At 50.0% G+C, this 11,399-nt stretch overlaps 5 protein-coding genes across 5 annotated transcripts; 3 read left to right on the top strand and 2 right to left on the bottom strand.

The window, feature by feature from the left end:
• Positions 1–283: 283 nt before the first annotated feature.
• On the top strand, positions 284–928 carry FPSE_02741 (uncharacterized protein; the record flags this gene model as incomplete). Its single annotated transcript, XM_009255860.1, has 3 exons — positions 284–433; positions 594–805; positions 856–928. 3 exons carry the CDS (start codon positions 284–286, stop codon positions 926–928), a joined length of 435 nt encoding a protein of 144 aa, XP_009254135.1.
• A 302-nt stretch (positions 929–1,230) lies between these two features.
• FPSE_02740 (uncharacterized protein) lies at positions 1,231–1,978 on the bottom strand (the record flags this gene model as incomplete). Its single annotated transcript, XM_009255859.1, has 5 exons — positions 1,231–1,315; positions 1,370–1,458; positions 1,520–1,566; positions 1,681–1,713; positions 1,777–1,978. The coding sequence occupies 5 exons, from the start codon at positions 1,976–1,978 to the stop codon at positions 1,231–1,233; spliced, it is 456 nt and encodes a 151-aa protein (XP_009254134.1).
• A 921-nt stretch (positions 1,979–2,899) lies between these two features.
• On the bottom strand, positions 2,900–4,820 carry FPSE_02739 (uncharacterized protein; the record flags this gene model as incomplete). The annotated part of the gene is made up of 6 exons (XM_009255858.1): positions 2,900–2,926; positions 2,979–3,190; positions 3,240–3,504; positions 3,550–4,653; positions 4,705–4,733; positions 4,793–4,820. 6 exons carry the CDS (start codon positions 4,818–4,820, stop codon positions 2,900–2,902), a joined length of 1,665 nt encoding a protein of 554 aa, XP_009254133.1.
• A 1,133-nt stretch (positions 4,821–5,953) lies between these two features.
• On the top strand, positions 5,954–6,751 carry FPSE_02738 (uncharacterized protein; the record flags this gene model as incomplete). The annotated part of the gene is made up of 1 exon (XM_009255857.1): positions 5,954–6,751. The coding sequence occupies one exon, from the start codon at positions 5,954–5,956 to the stop codon at positions 6,749–6,751; it is 798 nt and encodes a 265-aa protein (XP_009254132.1).
• Positions 6,752–7,267: 516 nt separating this feature from the next.
• On the top strand, positions 7,268–10,918 carry FPSE_02737 (uncharacterized protein; the record flags this gene model as incomplete). Its single annotated transcript, XM_009255856.1, has 1 exon — positions 7,268–10,918. One exon carries the CDS (start codon positions 7,268–7,270, stop codon positions 10,916–10,918), a length of 3,651 nt encoding a protein of 1,216 aa, XP_009254131.1.
• Positions 10,919–11,399: the final 481 nt, after the last annotated feature.

The raw sequence follows: 11,399 nt of genomic DNA on the forward strand, positions 1-11,399 counted from the left end.
CATGCCAAAACAAAGAAGGAGATACCACCAGGGTATTAAAAGGGTCGTCGAGGCATACGTGACTACCAGGTAGGTAGATTTTCAAAATGGAGACGCGACAGACAAAGGCAGGTGAATTCGTTAGGCAACACGAAAGCACATGACCACGCATACCACCTTGCTCTGCTTGTGCTCCATTGCCCGACAATCAACCGGTGTGATTCAACGAATACCGTTCCGCTTTCTTCCTATACAGCTTCAATCGATTCAATTACGATAGCTGTGTATTTCGTTACTGTTCAAAATGGCGGACGGAACCCCCAAGAACGATTCAGTCGCGGAGACACCACAAATCACAACATCAGCCGACGCTTCCACGAACGGGCTCCCAGCGCAAACGGAAGCTCTACAAAGAGATGTTGTGATGTCTGATGCGCCTGCCGATCAACCTGCTGTATGTCCTTACTCTTTTTATATGCTCTCTCATAGAACCTCCCCCTAGGGACATGCATAGGAAGACCTTCCTTGGTTGGCCAGAAGACATAGCTCCCTAGACCACAACCCTAGCTCTTCGTCTCTCATGTTCAACCAGCACACTCGCTGATATCACATAGTCATCTCCCGCCCCAGTCGCTCATGCGCCGAGCCCAGCACCCGCACGAACTGGAACTCCAGCACAAGGATCTAGAGCTGCTTCTGCTCATCCAGATGCTGGCCTCACCATACCCGCCGAAGCTATCCCGCATGGCGATTCGGCACGACGATATCTCAACACAAAGGTCACTGGAGTGCTGCTGGAGGGTATGAAGCAATTGGCAAAAGACCAGTAAGTCAGCTACATAAACGCACCGACAATGGCTGCTAATAATGTCACAGGCCAAGCGATCCTCTTCGAGTACTAGGTGAATACCTTATCCAAAAATCCAAGGAGCTGGAAGGAACTGGTTAGATGGCGAAATATCAAATGGCATGTTGTATGAAGCAAAGCAATTGGTAGCGACAGGCATAGATGGCGTTCAGGTTTAAGAATTTTATCGTCACTGGGTGTAGTATACCCCATTGCATACATGCGTTTTGCAGCGGTCGAAAAGCTTTCTATTTGAGCCGTCGATTTCGCTGTCGGTCCTCCCAGATAGGGCGCATAAGCATCATGGCTCTAAATGCAAGCTTTTTCCATAATTTGTCCCTAACTCCGTGATCCGGGAAACCATCACTTCCATCCGAACTTGGCCAGCCGTCATTTATGTTCGCTTAAGCGACGATGGTGCTGGCAGTAGCGGACTCGTACTTCCAGGTGGGGGGAAGGACACCGACGGTCTTGTAGTAACGGGCCAGACTGTTTACATGTTAGTTTGACGCGCAACGGAAGAAGAGCTTTGGTTAAGCCTACCGGTGAATTCGGGACTCAATGAGAATGAGACGGAACTTGGAGTCCTTGTCCTTGCGGTTGCGCTCAAGGTGCTTTCGGACGGCAACAGCCTGGTAAATGGGTTAGCGGATTGTCGCGACAGAAGAAAAAAATTCCGCATGACTTGCGTACCTTCTTGATAAGCATGTACAGATCCTCGGGGAGCTCGGGGGCGAGGCCTGTAAAATCTCTCTGTCAGTCTCAACCGCACAGAGGCATTAAAGAGATGGTGTTTCTCCATTATAGATGTATTGTTCGACCGCCACATCCATTTTTCGTTTAGGGAATCGTACCGCTGGACTTGAGAATTCGGAGAATTCGGTTACCTGACTTGGGTGTTAGCACTTCTGATTTCGATTTTCCAATTCGCCGAGTCGCTCAATTCTTACCAGTGACGTGCTTGACCTGGGCAATACCGTGAGAGTCACGGAGAATGACACCGATCTGAGAAGGGGTGGCGCCCTTACGGGCGAGCTTGGAGATCTGCTCGACAACCTGCTCGGGGGTGGTCTTCAACCACGCAGGGGAAGATCGAGAGTAGGGGAGAGCGGAGGCAGAAATGCCCTTTCCCTTGCTGTGAAGACGGCCCATCTTGTCGGTTTGGCGTGGTGATACTGGATAAGGATCAGTTACGGAGTTGCGAGCGAAACTTTCCAAGATTCGAGGATGTCTTTCGTTTCGTGTGGGAGGAAAATTCACGAACCGATTAGTTAGGGCAGAGTGGCGCTACATGATTGGCTGAGATTTCGAGTCACGTGTATGGTCCGAGCTCGGCGCCATTGTCGCGTTTCTCATATCTATCTTTTCTTTGATGTCGCGGTTCAAGTTTTTCTTCTTTGTTTGATATCAACCAAAGCAGCTTCCTGCTTGGATTTCGCGCAATAGTCACTAATCACATGGTAAGTCATGCTCTCTGCATTTTCTGCTACCCTATCTTTGTCGACCTCGACATGATGATAAATCACTTTTTTTACTATTTCTGGTACCTCTTATGTTAGAGCCTTCGGGCTCAATGAATGAACAGGACTTCTGATCTCTGGTCATTTATGCATTGTTTACTTGCACCGTCTGTTATGTATTGGCACTAACAGAATACAGTTATCTACAGCATTACACGTACTTCCAGAACTAGATAGATGTTACAAATTTATATCATGCATTCAATAACTCCCTTTTTCTTTTTTTTGACGAAAGAAAGCCCCCGATTACATGTGATATGTGCCTGCGTAGTACCTTTGTAACATTAATACAGTTGACAGCGAGTCTACAGCTAGCTGTATTGAAGATCATCATAGCTGCAGTTCTTTCAAGGAGCAAAACTGGGAAACCTCTTCATCTCACGGCGTAATAAATTTAATGAGCCTAATGCTTGTCATGTCCTTTGTTTTACATTTTCAATTGAAACAATTCCGTACACCGATGGAAGACTCCCGCCCCTTCAATCCATGTAGCCAAGATGACCAGTGTGTATCTTGCTGGGTCTGGTCGTAATGGAACGATATTAAGTATAATCTACCACGCGCCAACATCAAAGTTCTCCTGTGCATCTTGTTAGTAACTGCAGAACGAAACCTGAAAACCATAAACCTACCTCTGGGAAATATGTCGTCACAACAGTTCGGTCGGCGAACTTGCGACCTGCAAGAGCCTGCAGAGCCTTTGTTGTATCCTCGGTGTGTTCGTATTTAACAAAGATCTTACCCACACCGGCAGATTGCCTGCTACCACCTGTAGGTCTGGGGACCTTGACGTCAAGAATCTTGCCATACTTGGAGCATTCTTCACGGACATCCTCGCAGATTTCTAAACGTACGATTAGAACAAAATCAGATGCCTAGATGAAATCACGTACCTTCGTAATCGTCATTATCGAGAAGCTCCTCGGCAGTGACCATGTTAAGAAGTTGAAGCACACGGCTGCTTTCAACCTCATTGGCAGTCTGAGAAGCCAGACCACTGATAGCAGTAATACCAACATCGAAGTTGGCAACCTGTGTGGGACCGATGCTGGCCTTGCTGACCTTGATCTGCTTACCTCCAATATCCATGCCATTGAGGGTGTCAAGAGCGGTGGGGTTGGAAACAGCAGGGTCTTGGTACTCTGCAAAAGCAATACCCTACAATTGTCAGCAACGTTTTACTTAAAAACCCGATGTACTCACTCTAGACTCTTCCGTTCCTCTGTCCTTAACCAGGACAAAGGCCTTAGGCTTGCCGAAGCTTGCAAGCAGTTCGATGATTTGCTCCTCTGTTAGAAAAGGTGGGATGTTGGTAATGCTGAGTTTGTTGACGGTATCCGGAACGACGTTGGAGACGACCTCGGGGTCGTAAGCAACGTCCTCGGTCACTGCGGGCACCACGTAGTCGCGAGGTCGGCGAATCTCAAGACCACGATGTCCTCCATCCGCGCCGTTTGAAGCATCGTTGGCCTCCATGGAAATACCGTCCAGCGCCAGGGCAACGGTGGTCTCTGGGGCGTCCTTGAACTCGATAACGGCAAATGACCGGTCGTTGGAGAATTGACACAAAACGCAGGGATCTGTGGTGTCGATGACGTTCAGTCCGTTAAGTTGCAGGTTGAAGAATGCGATGAGCGTGTCCTCGCTTGTACCAGGAGGGATCCTGGAAACCAAAAGTCGCTTTGACTGGCGAGAGTTGCTCGCCTTGAGGCCAGCACTTGTGACCTGTCCCCCAGGCTGGTTCATGAAAGCTTGGAGCTTGCTGGGGTCCATAGGTTGCTGTCGAGGAGCGCCAGGAAGAGGGAACATGCCCGAAAGCTTAGCCTGTTCGGCCGTAACATTGTCGTAGCCTGGGGGCTTAATATCCCACTGTGTCAGGCGACGCTGGCGCTCGAGGACAGACACGATGTTTGTCAGGTCGGGAGTTGGCTCTCGCTTCTTTGGCGGTGGGCTTGCGCTTCGACGTTCCTGGGGCGCGGGGAATCGGTCTTCACGTCGCTCCCTGCCTCCTCCACGACGGCGATCATCATACGGTTCTCGCTCTCGCCTACTCGGTCGTTCGTCGTCGTCGCGCCTAGCATCTCGACGGGAAGATCCTCGGTCGCGGTCCCATTCGCGGTCGCCACCCCGTCTCTCGCGGCCCGAGTATCTGTCCTCGCGCTCACGGTCACGGTGGTTTCGGCTGGAAGAGTAGGCATCGGCATCACCCTCACCTCGTCGATGGCTTCGGTGGTCTGGCGAGCGAGAACGCCTGCGGTCCCGGTCTCCTCGGTGTCTGTCTCGACGATCATCTCTGTCACCTCTGGGCTAGGTAATGTTAGATCCAGTCATGCTTCAGAGGTGAGATTGTATACTTACGGGATAATCTCGTCCTCCCCGACGCCCGTCTGCGATGAAAGGGTTAGCGACGCGACGCGATGAGGCCACTGGTTCTCAATAAACTTACCCCGGGAAGAGTAACTGTCACCGTTCATACTGGCAGTACTGATAAGCGACTTCAGAGATGATGCAGGCTCTCTGAAATTGTTAAGTGTGAATGGTTGGCAGGCGGAGTCGTTGATTCAAGCTGCAACAAGATTCCAATTTCTAAGAGCTGGTAGACGTCGCGCGAGGCTGGAGCTTTTTTTGCCAGGAGGCGCTAGCGTTAGTAAGTCTTTGGCTTAGCGTGGAATTCGACCGGGCCCGACTTTGCGAAAAACTCAACACTACAAGGACTACAGGGTTTCTTTGGAGCTTCTCAATTATCAGGTAGATTTAGACAGTAGCTAGGTACCTACCTATGCTTATTCATATGGCTAGTTAGAAAGTGAAAGAAACAGAAAATCTATCGACTACCTGAGCCCTTCGTAACGTTTGTAGGTATTTTTAGACTCAGCTCCCTCAGGTTGCAACTTGCTGCATGACTTCTGAGGACGATCCCGTTTACTGCTAAGTTTTAGGGGCAATAAGCTTTCAGGGCGTCGCTGAACTTCCCTAGAACCAATTACATCATAAGGCAAAGAGTTGCCTCTATTGTTTCAAATTGCTCTACCAATCTTTTTCATATCTGGTCTCGTTTTTATCTCGTTTTATATACAATTCAAGCCCTAATTCACCCCGTCGAACTCAATGTCTATTGTTGGGAAAACGGAATGGCAAAAGCTGCCCGTCACTTTGAAGGAGCTTTGCATAAACACCACATTGCGATGTGGACAGTCATTTAGATGGCAAAAGATCAATCATGAGTGGTGAGTTGATAGCCCAACTTCCGAGATAGCAAGAAGATTCTTACTCTTCTAGGACCTGCACTCTACACGGGAGACTTCTTCATTTAAAGCAGGATTCTACCCATCTGCACTATAGGGTCACATACTCAGCCCCTAAACCCACGACGCCAGAGCCAAAAGATACAGAATCCCTTCTACGCCATTACTTCAACCTAGACACGGGCCTTGAATCTTTATATAAGCAATGGTCAGATGCCGATTCCAACTTTCGGAAAAGGGCACTTCAATTCCAAGGTGTTCGCATCCTAAACCAAGATGCCTGGGAAACTTTGATAGGTTTCATATGTAGCAGCAACAACAACATTTCACGCATTTCGCAAATGGTGAGTTATAATATAAGCATGGCCGCGCACCCTTGGAAACTGACACTGTACCAGGTGCACAAGCTGTGCCGACATTACGGTCCCTTTATTGCCCATGTTGGAGACGAAGCCTTTCATGACTTTCCAAGCCCCCAAGCTTTGACTGGCGATAGCGTGGAAGCTCATCTCAGAACTTTAGGATTTGGCTATCGGGCCAAGTACATCGCCGAAACAGCAAGGATCGTTGCCAATGAGAAGCCCGAAACCTGGTTGGAAAGCCTTCGAAATCCTGAACACCCAGGCTTCAATACAACGCCGGTACCTAGAGAGCAGCATGCAACTTACAAAGAAGCACACCAGCAGCTTTTGACACTAAAAGGTGTTGGACCAAAGGTTGCCGACTGCGTATGTCTTATGGGCCTTGGATGGGGAGAAGCAGTCCCGGTTGATACGCACGTTTGGCAAATTGCTCAAAGGGACTACAAGTTCGGCAAGTCAAAAGTAAAGACACTCAACAAGGCTACATACGATGCTGTTGGAGATCACTTCCGAAACCTGTGGGGATCTTACGCCGGTTGGGCCCATTCAGTCCTCTTTACTGCTGACTTGAGAGAGTTTGCGGCTCAAGCTGCGAAGGAGGAGGGTGAGCCCACCGTGATCAAAATAGAGGTGGCATCTTCTCAAGAACACACCCTCAAGAGGACCAAGAAGACGATTACTATAACCGACAGCAACACTGAGGTCAAAGAAGAAAGCCCGATTGTCATTCCCAAGGATGAGCAAGGAGTTGAAGAGGTGAAGCAAATGAGGAGATCAAAGAGGCTGCGTACTTCGTGAAGAAATGCAGTAGTGCACGGGTCTTGGTAGCACCCTCCAAGTCTCAAGATAAAGAACTTCTACGATTGCAGAGCAGCTTAAACAACGGTTCTGCTCTCTGGAATATACGCCATCAATCTTATACAGGAATGATAAATTAGCGTCGATTTAATCATACATCCAGAAATACAAGCGGCTAAGTAGCTTTGCCCAGTAGAGCTATAGCCAATTGATGGATTTCGGCATGAATGAAGCATACAGGAATTGAATTGTCGTAACAATTATACTGCCAAAATCACCATAACAAAGCATTGTTGACTAATTTCCCTTTCGAGTAAGTGGGCACATGTATTGCTCTAAGGAAGCGGCTAAAATTCGGGTGGAGAAGATCGCCTCCGGCGTAGCAAAGCTTCGTCAAGGAGGGTACTAATTTTGCTACTACCCATCAACCATCCAACTCTCCATGCACAACAATAACGCTCCGAGCGCCCCTTGTCCTCTCGAACCGGGATGAAGCTGCGAACTACATAAATCAAAATGTCTGACGCGGATTTCGAGACTATCAAGAAGCTCCAGCAGGAGCGAAATGCTGCCGCTACGGGCAACAAGGGTTCGCGAACCTTTGATGTCGCCAACCAGCGAGCCGACGATACAAAGCAGAAGCTGACCGACAGCGCTGACAGTTCCTTATACGATAAAGATGGACCTAATAAGTTTGCTGGATATAACACGTCTCTGCCGATGATGGGCGAAGATGACGAGATGGGCGATGGCGACAATACGCGACGGTTAACCGGCCAGTACACGGCGTCGCGAGAAATGATCGATGAATTCGCCCGGGGAAGTGGTGTCGAAGAAGATGACATCCTTGCCGGAAAGGGAGAGAAGAGTGGCCGAATCGTCGATCGCGAAACAGATTACCAGAAGCGCCGCTTCAACCGCGCCGTTACTCCCACGCGCGCCGACCCATTTGCTGAGAATCGCCAGGCTGGTGATTCTGAGAACGGCACAAGCTATCGCGAGGTTATGGAGGCTCGCGAACTTGAAAGGGAGGAGCAGCGCGTACTACAAGCCATAAAAGCGAAACAGGAGGGCAAGTCTGAGGATGATGGCGACGCCAAGCCTATGCTCATCGATGGGGATAAGGACAATACCGAAGCCGAAACTACAGATGGTGCTACTACTCGAAAGCGAAAGCAGAGATGGGACGTCTCATCGACACCTGCTGAGGATGACAAGGCTGAGGCAGCTGATGCGGCCAAGCCCAAGCGTTCGCGATGGGATCAAGCACCCGCCCTCTCTGCCCCAGGCGCCGAAGGTGCAAAGAAACGTTCACGATGGGACCAAGCTCCTTCTGCGACACCCATGGGTAACGCAGGACTGGCTACTCCCGCCCACCCGTCGTCTTCTTCCGCTATTCCAACAACCTTTGGTACCGACATATCTGGCCGAAACATGCCTCTAAGCGACGAAGAACTCGATATTCTCCTGCCTGGTGAGAGCGATGGTTACAAGATTCTCGATCCCCCTCCTGGATACGAGCCAGTCCGGGCTCCCGCACACAAGCTTATGGCCACCCCTGCCCCTCAAACAGGCTTCATGATGCAGGATCCCGAGCAAGTGCGCCTCTCCGGGAAGCCCATGCCTGCTGAAATCCCCGGCGTTGGTGATCTGCAGTTTTTCAAGGCCGAGGATATGGCCTATTTCGGAAAACTCACTGATGGTTCCGACGAGAATGCTCTGACTGTCGAGGAGCTCAAGGAGAGGAAGATCATGAGACTACTCTTGAAGATCAAGAATGGTACTCCCCCCATGAGAAAGACTGCCCTTCGACAGATCACCGACAATGCTAGGCAATTCGGAGCCGGCCCTCTCTTCGATCAGATCCTGCCACTACTCATGGAGAAGACACTAGAGGACCAAGAGCGTCATTTGCTTGTCAAGGTCATTGACCGTATCCTGTACAAGCTTGATGACCTTGTGCGCCCCTATGTCCACAAGATTCTAGTCGTTATCGAACCACTACTCATTGATCAAGACTATTACGCAAGAGTGGAGGGTCGTGAGATTATCTCAAACCTGAGCAAGGCTGCTGGTCTTGCTACAATGATCAGCACAATGCGACCTGATATTGATCACGTCGACGAGTATGTCCGAAACACAACAGCACGAGCCTTTGCCGTCGTCGCATCTGCATTGGGTATTCCTGCTTTGTTGCCCTTCCTCAGAGCTGTGTGCCGAAGCAAAAAGTCATGGCAAGCTCGGCATACAGGTGTCAAGATTGTCCAACAAATTCCTATTCTCATGGGCTGTGCTGTACTCCCCCACCTCAAGGGACTCGTTGACTGTATTGGACCCAACCTCAACGACGAACAGACAAAGGTCAGAACAGTTACCAGTTTGGCCATTGCTGCCCTAGCCGAAGCCTCCAACCCCTACGGTATCGAGAGTTTCGACGACATCCTGAACCCCCTATGGACCGGTGCCCGCAAACAACGAGGCAAGGGTCTCGCAGGATTCCTCAAGGCTGTCGGGTATATCATCCCTCTGATGGACGAAGAATATGCCAATTACTACACTAGTCAGATCATGGAGATTCTTCTTCGTGAATTCTCTTCCCCCGATGAGGAAATGAAGAAGGTTGTTCTCAAAGTGGTATCTCAGTGCGCTGGCACTGATGGTGTGACTGCTGGATACCTCAAGGAACACGTCTTGGACGAATTCTTCAAGAGCTTCTGGGTACGAAGAATGGCGTTGGACAAGCGCAACTATCGACAAGTGGTTGAGACGACAGTCGATATTGGCCAAAAGGTCGGAGTTAGTGAGATCGTGGATAGAATAGTCAACAATCTCAAGGACGAGAGCGAGGCTTATCGCAAAATGACAGTCGAGACGGTCGAGAAGATTGTTGCCAGCCTGGGCGCGGCTGATATCGGCGAGCGTTTAGAAGAGCGACTCGTTGACGGTATCCTCCATGCGTTCCAGGAGCAGAGCGTTGAGGACATTATTATGCTGAACGGGTTCGGCTCTGTTGTCAACGCATTGGGAACCCGCTGCAAACCCTACATCCCCCAAATTGTCAGTACCATCCTGTGGCGACTCAACAACAAGTCGGCTACTGTTCGACAGCAGGCGGCGGATCTGATCTCTCGAATTGCTATGGTTATGAAGCAATGTGGAGAGGATGCCCTCATGGGAAAGCTAGGTGTTGTGCTCTACGAATACCTCGGCGAGGAGTACCCCGAGGTTCTCGGATCTATCCTGGGTGCTCTACGATCCATCGTCACTGTCGTTGGTATTGCGCAGATGCAACCGCCCATCAAGGAGCTTCTCCCACGGCTCACTCCTATCTTGCGAAACCGTCACGAAAAGGTCCAAGAAAATACCATTGACCTGGTCGGCCGTATCGCAGATCGCGGACCTGAGAGTGTCAATGCCCGAGAATGGATGCGAATCTGCTTCGAGCTGCTTGACATGCTCAAGGCTCACAAGAAGGGTATTCGACGAGCTGCCAATAACACATTCGGTTTCATCGCCAAGGCCATTGGTCCTCAAGATGTGCTTGCAACCTTGTTGAACAATCTTCGGGTACAGGAGCGTCAGTCTCGTGTCAACACTGCTGTTGCCATTGGTATTGTCGCCGAAACTTGTGCTCCTTTCACTGTCTTGCCGGCTCTGATGAACGAGTACCGAGTCCCTGAGCTCAACGTGCAAAACGGTGTGCTCAAGTCACTCTCGTTCCTCTTCGAGTACATCGGTGAGATGGCAAAGGACTACGTTTATGCAGTAACTCCCCTATTGGAAGACGCTCTTATCGACCGTGACCAAGTCCATCGTCAAACAGCAGCCTCCGTCGTCAAGCACATTGCTCTTGGCGTTGTTGGCTTGGGCTGCGAAGATGCTATGGTGCATCTGCTCAACCTCCTCTACCCCAACCTTTTCGAAACCAGCCCACACGTTATCGACCGTATCGTCGAGGCTATCGAGGCTATTCGAATGGCGGTTGGACCAGGCTTGGTGCTCAACTACGTCTGGGCGGGTCTATTCCATCCGGCACGAAAGGTCAGAACTCCATACTGGCGTCTATACAACGACGCGTATGTTCAGGGGGCAGACGCCATGGTGCCATACTACCCCAACCTGGATGAAGACAAGATGGACCGACCGGAGCTTGCAATCGTGCTGTAAGACTTTGTACATACACGAAGGGAAGAGAGTATAGTTTCAGGACGTGGTTATAGTGGTGATGGCAGGGTTTATTCCAAGGACGTTTTCTTTTCTAGTATTATGGATATGGGGAGGCTTGTAATGTGGAATGCTGTACGTTGAAAGGGGGTTATTACTGCATGCGTCAGGGCGTTCTGATAGATGATAAAAAAATGGTTTCAATGTTTGGAATATCTAGTTACACCGAGTGGTAATCTCCCATGCCCATGATCGCACGCATGATGTTGACTTGTTCTCCAACCCCTTTATCAAAACAGGTACGATACTGCCAACCACTTGCTGGGTCAATGGCCGGATGATTTGCCAAGACTGGTGTAGCACTTATCTCGAGTGTCAACTCACCTCATGACGGAGTTGCCGACTGCGGATGTTCGTTGCAACTGCAGGGATAGAGGAAGGGATTGGGGCCTTCAACCGAGCTGGTGGTTTCACTTCATTAGCC

This window comes from Fusarium pseudograminearum, chromosome 4, assembly GCF_000303195.2.
Source record: "Fusarium pseudograminearum CS3096 chromosome 4, whole genome shotgun sequence".
Taxonomy (NCBI): Eukaryota; Fungi; Ascomycota; class Sordariomycetes; order Hypocreales; family Nectriaceae; genus Fusarium; species Fusarium pseudograminearum.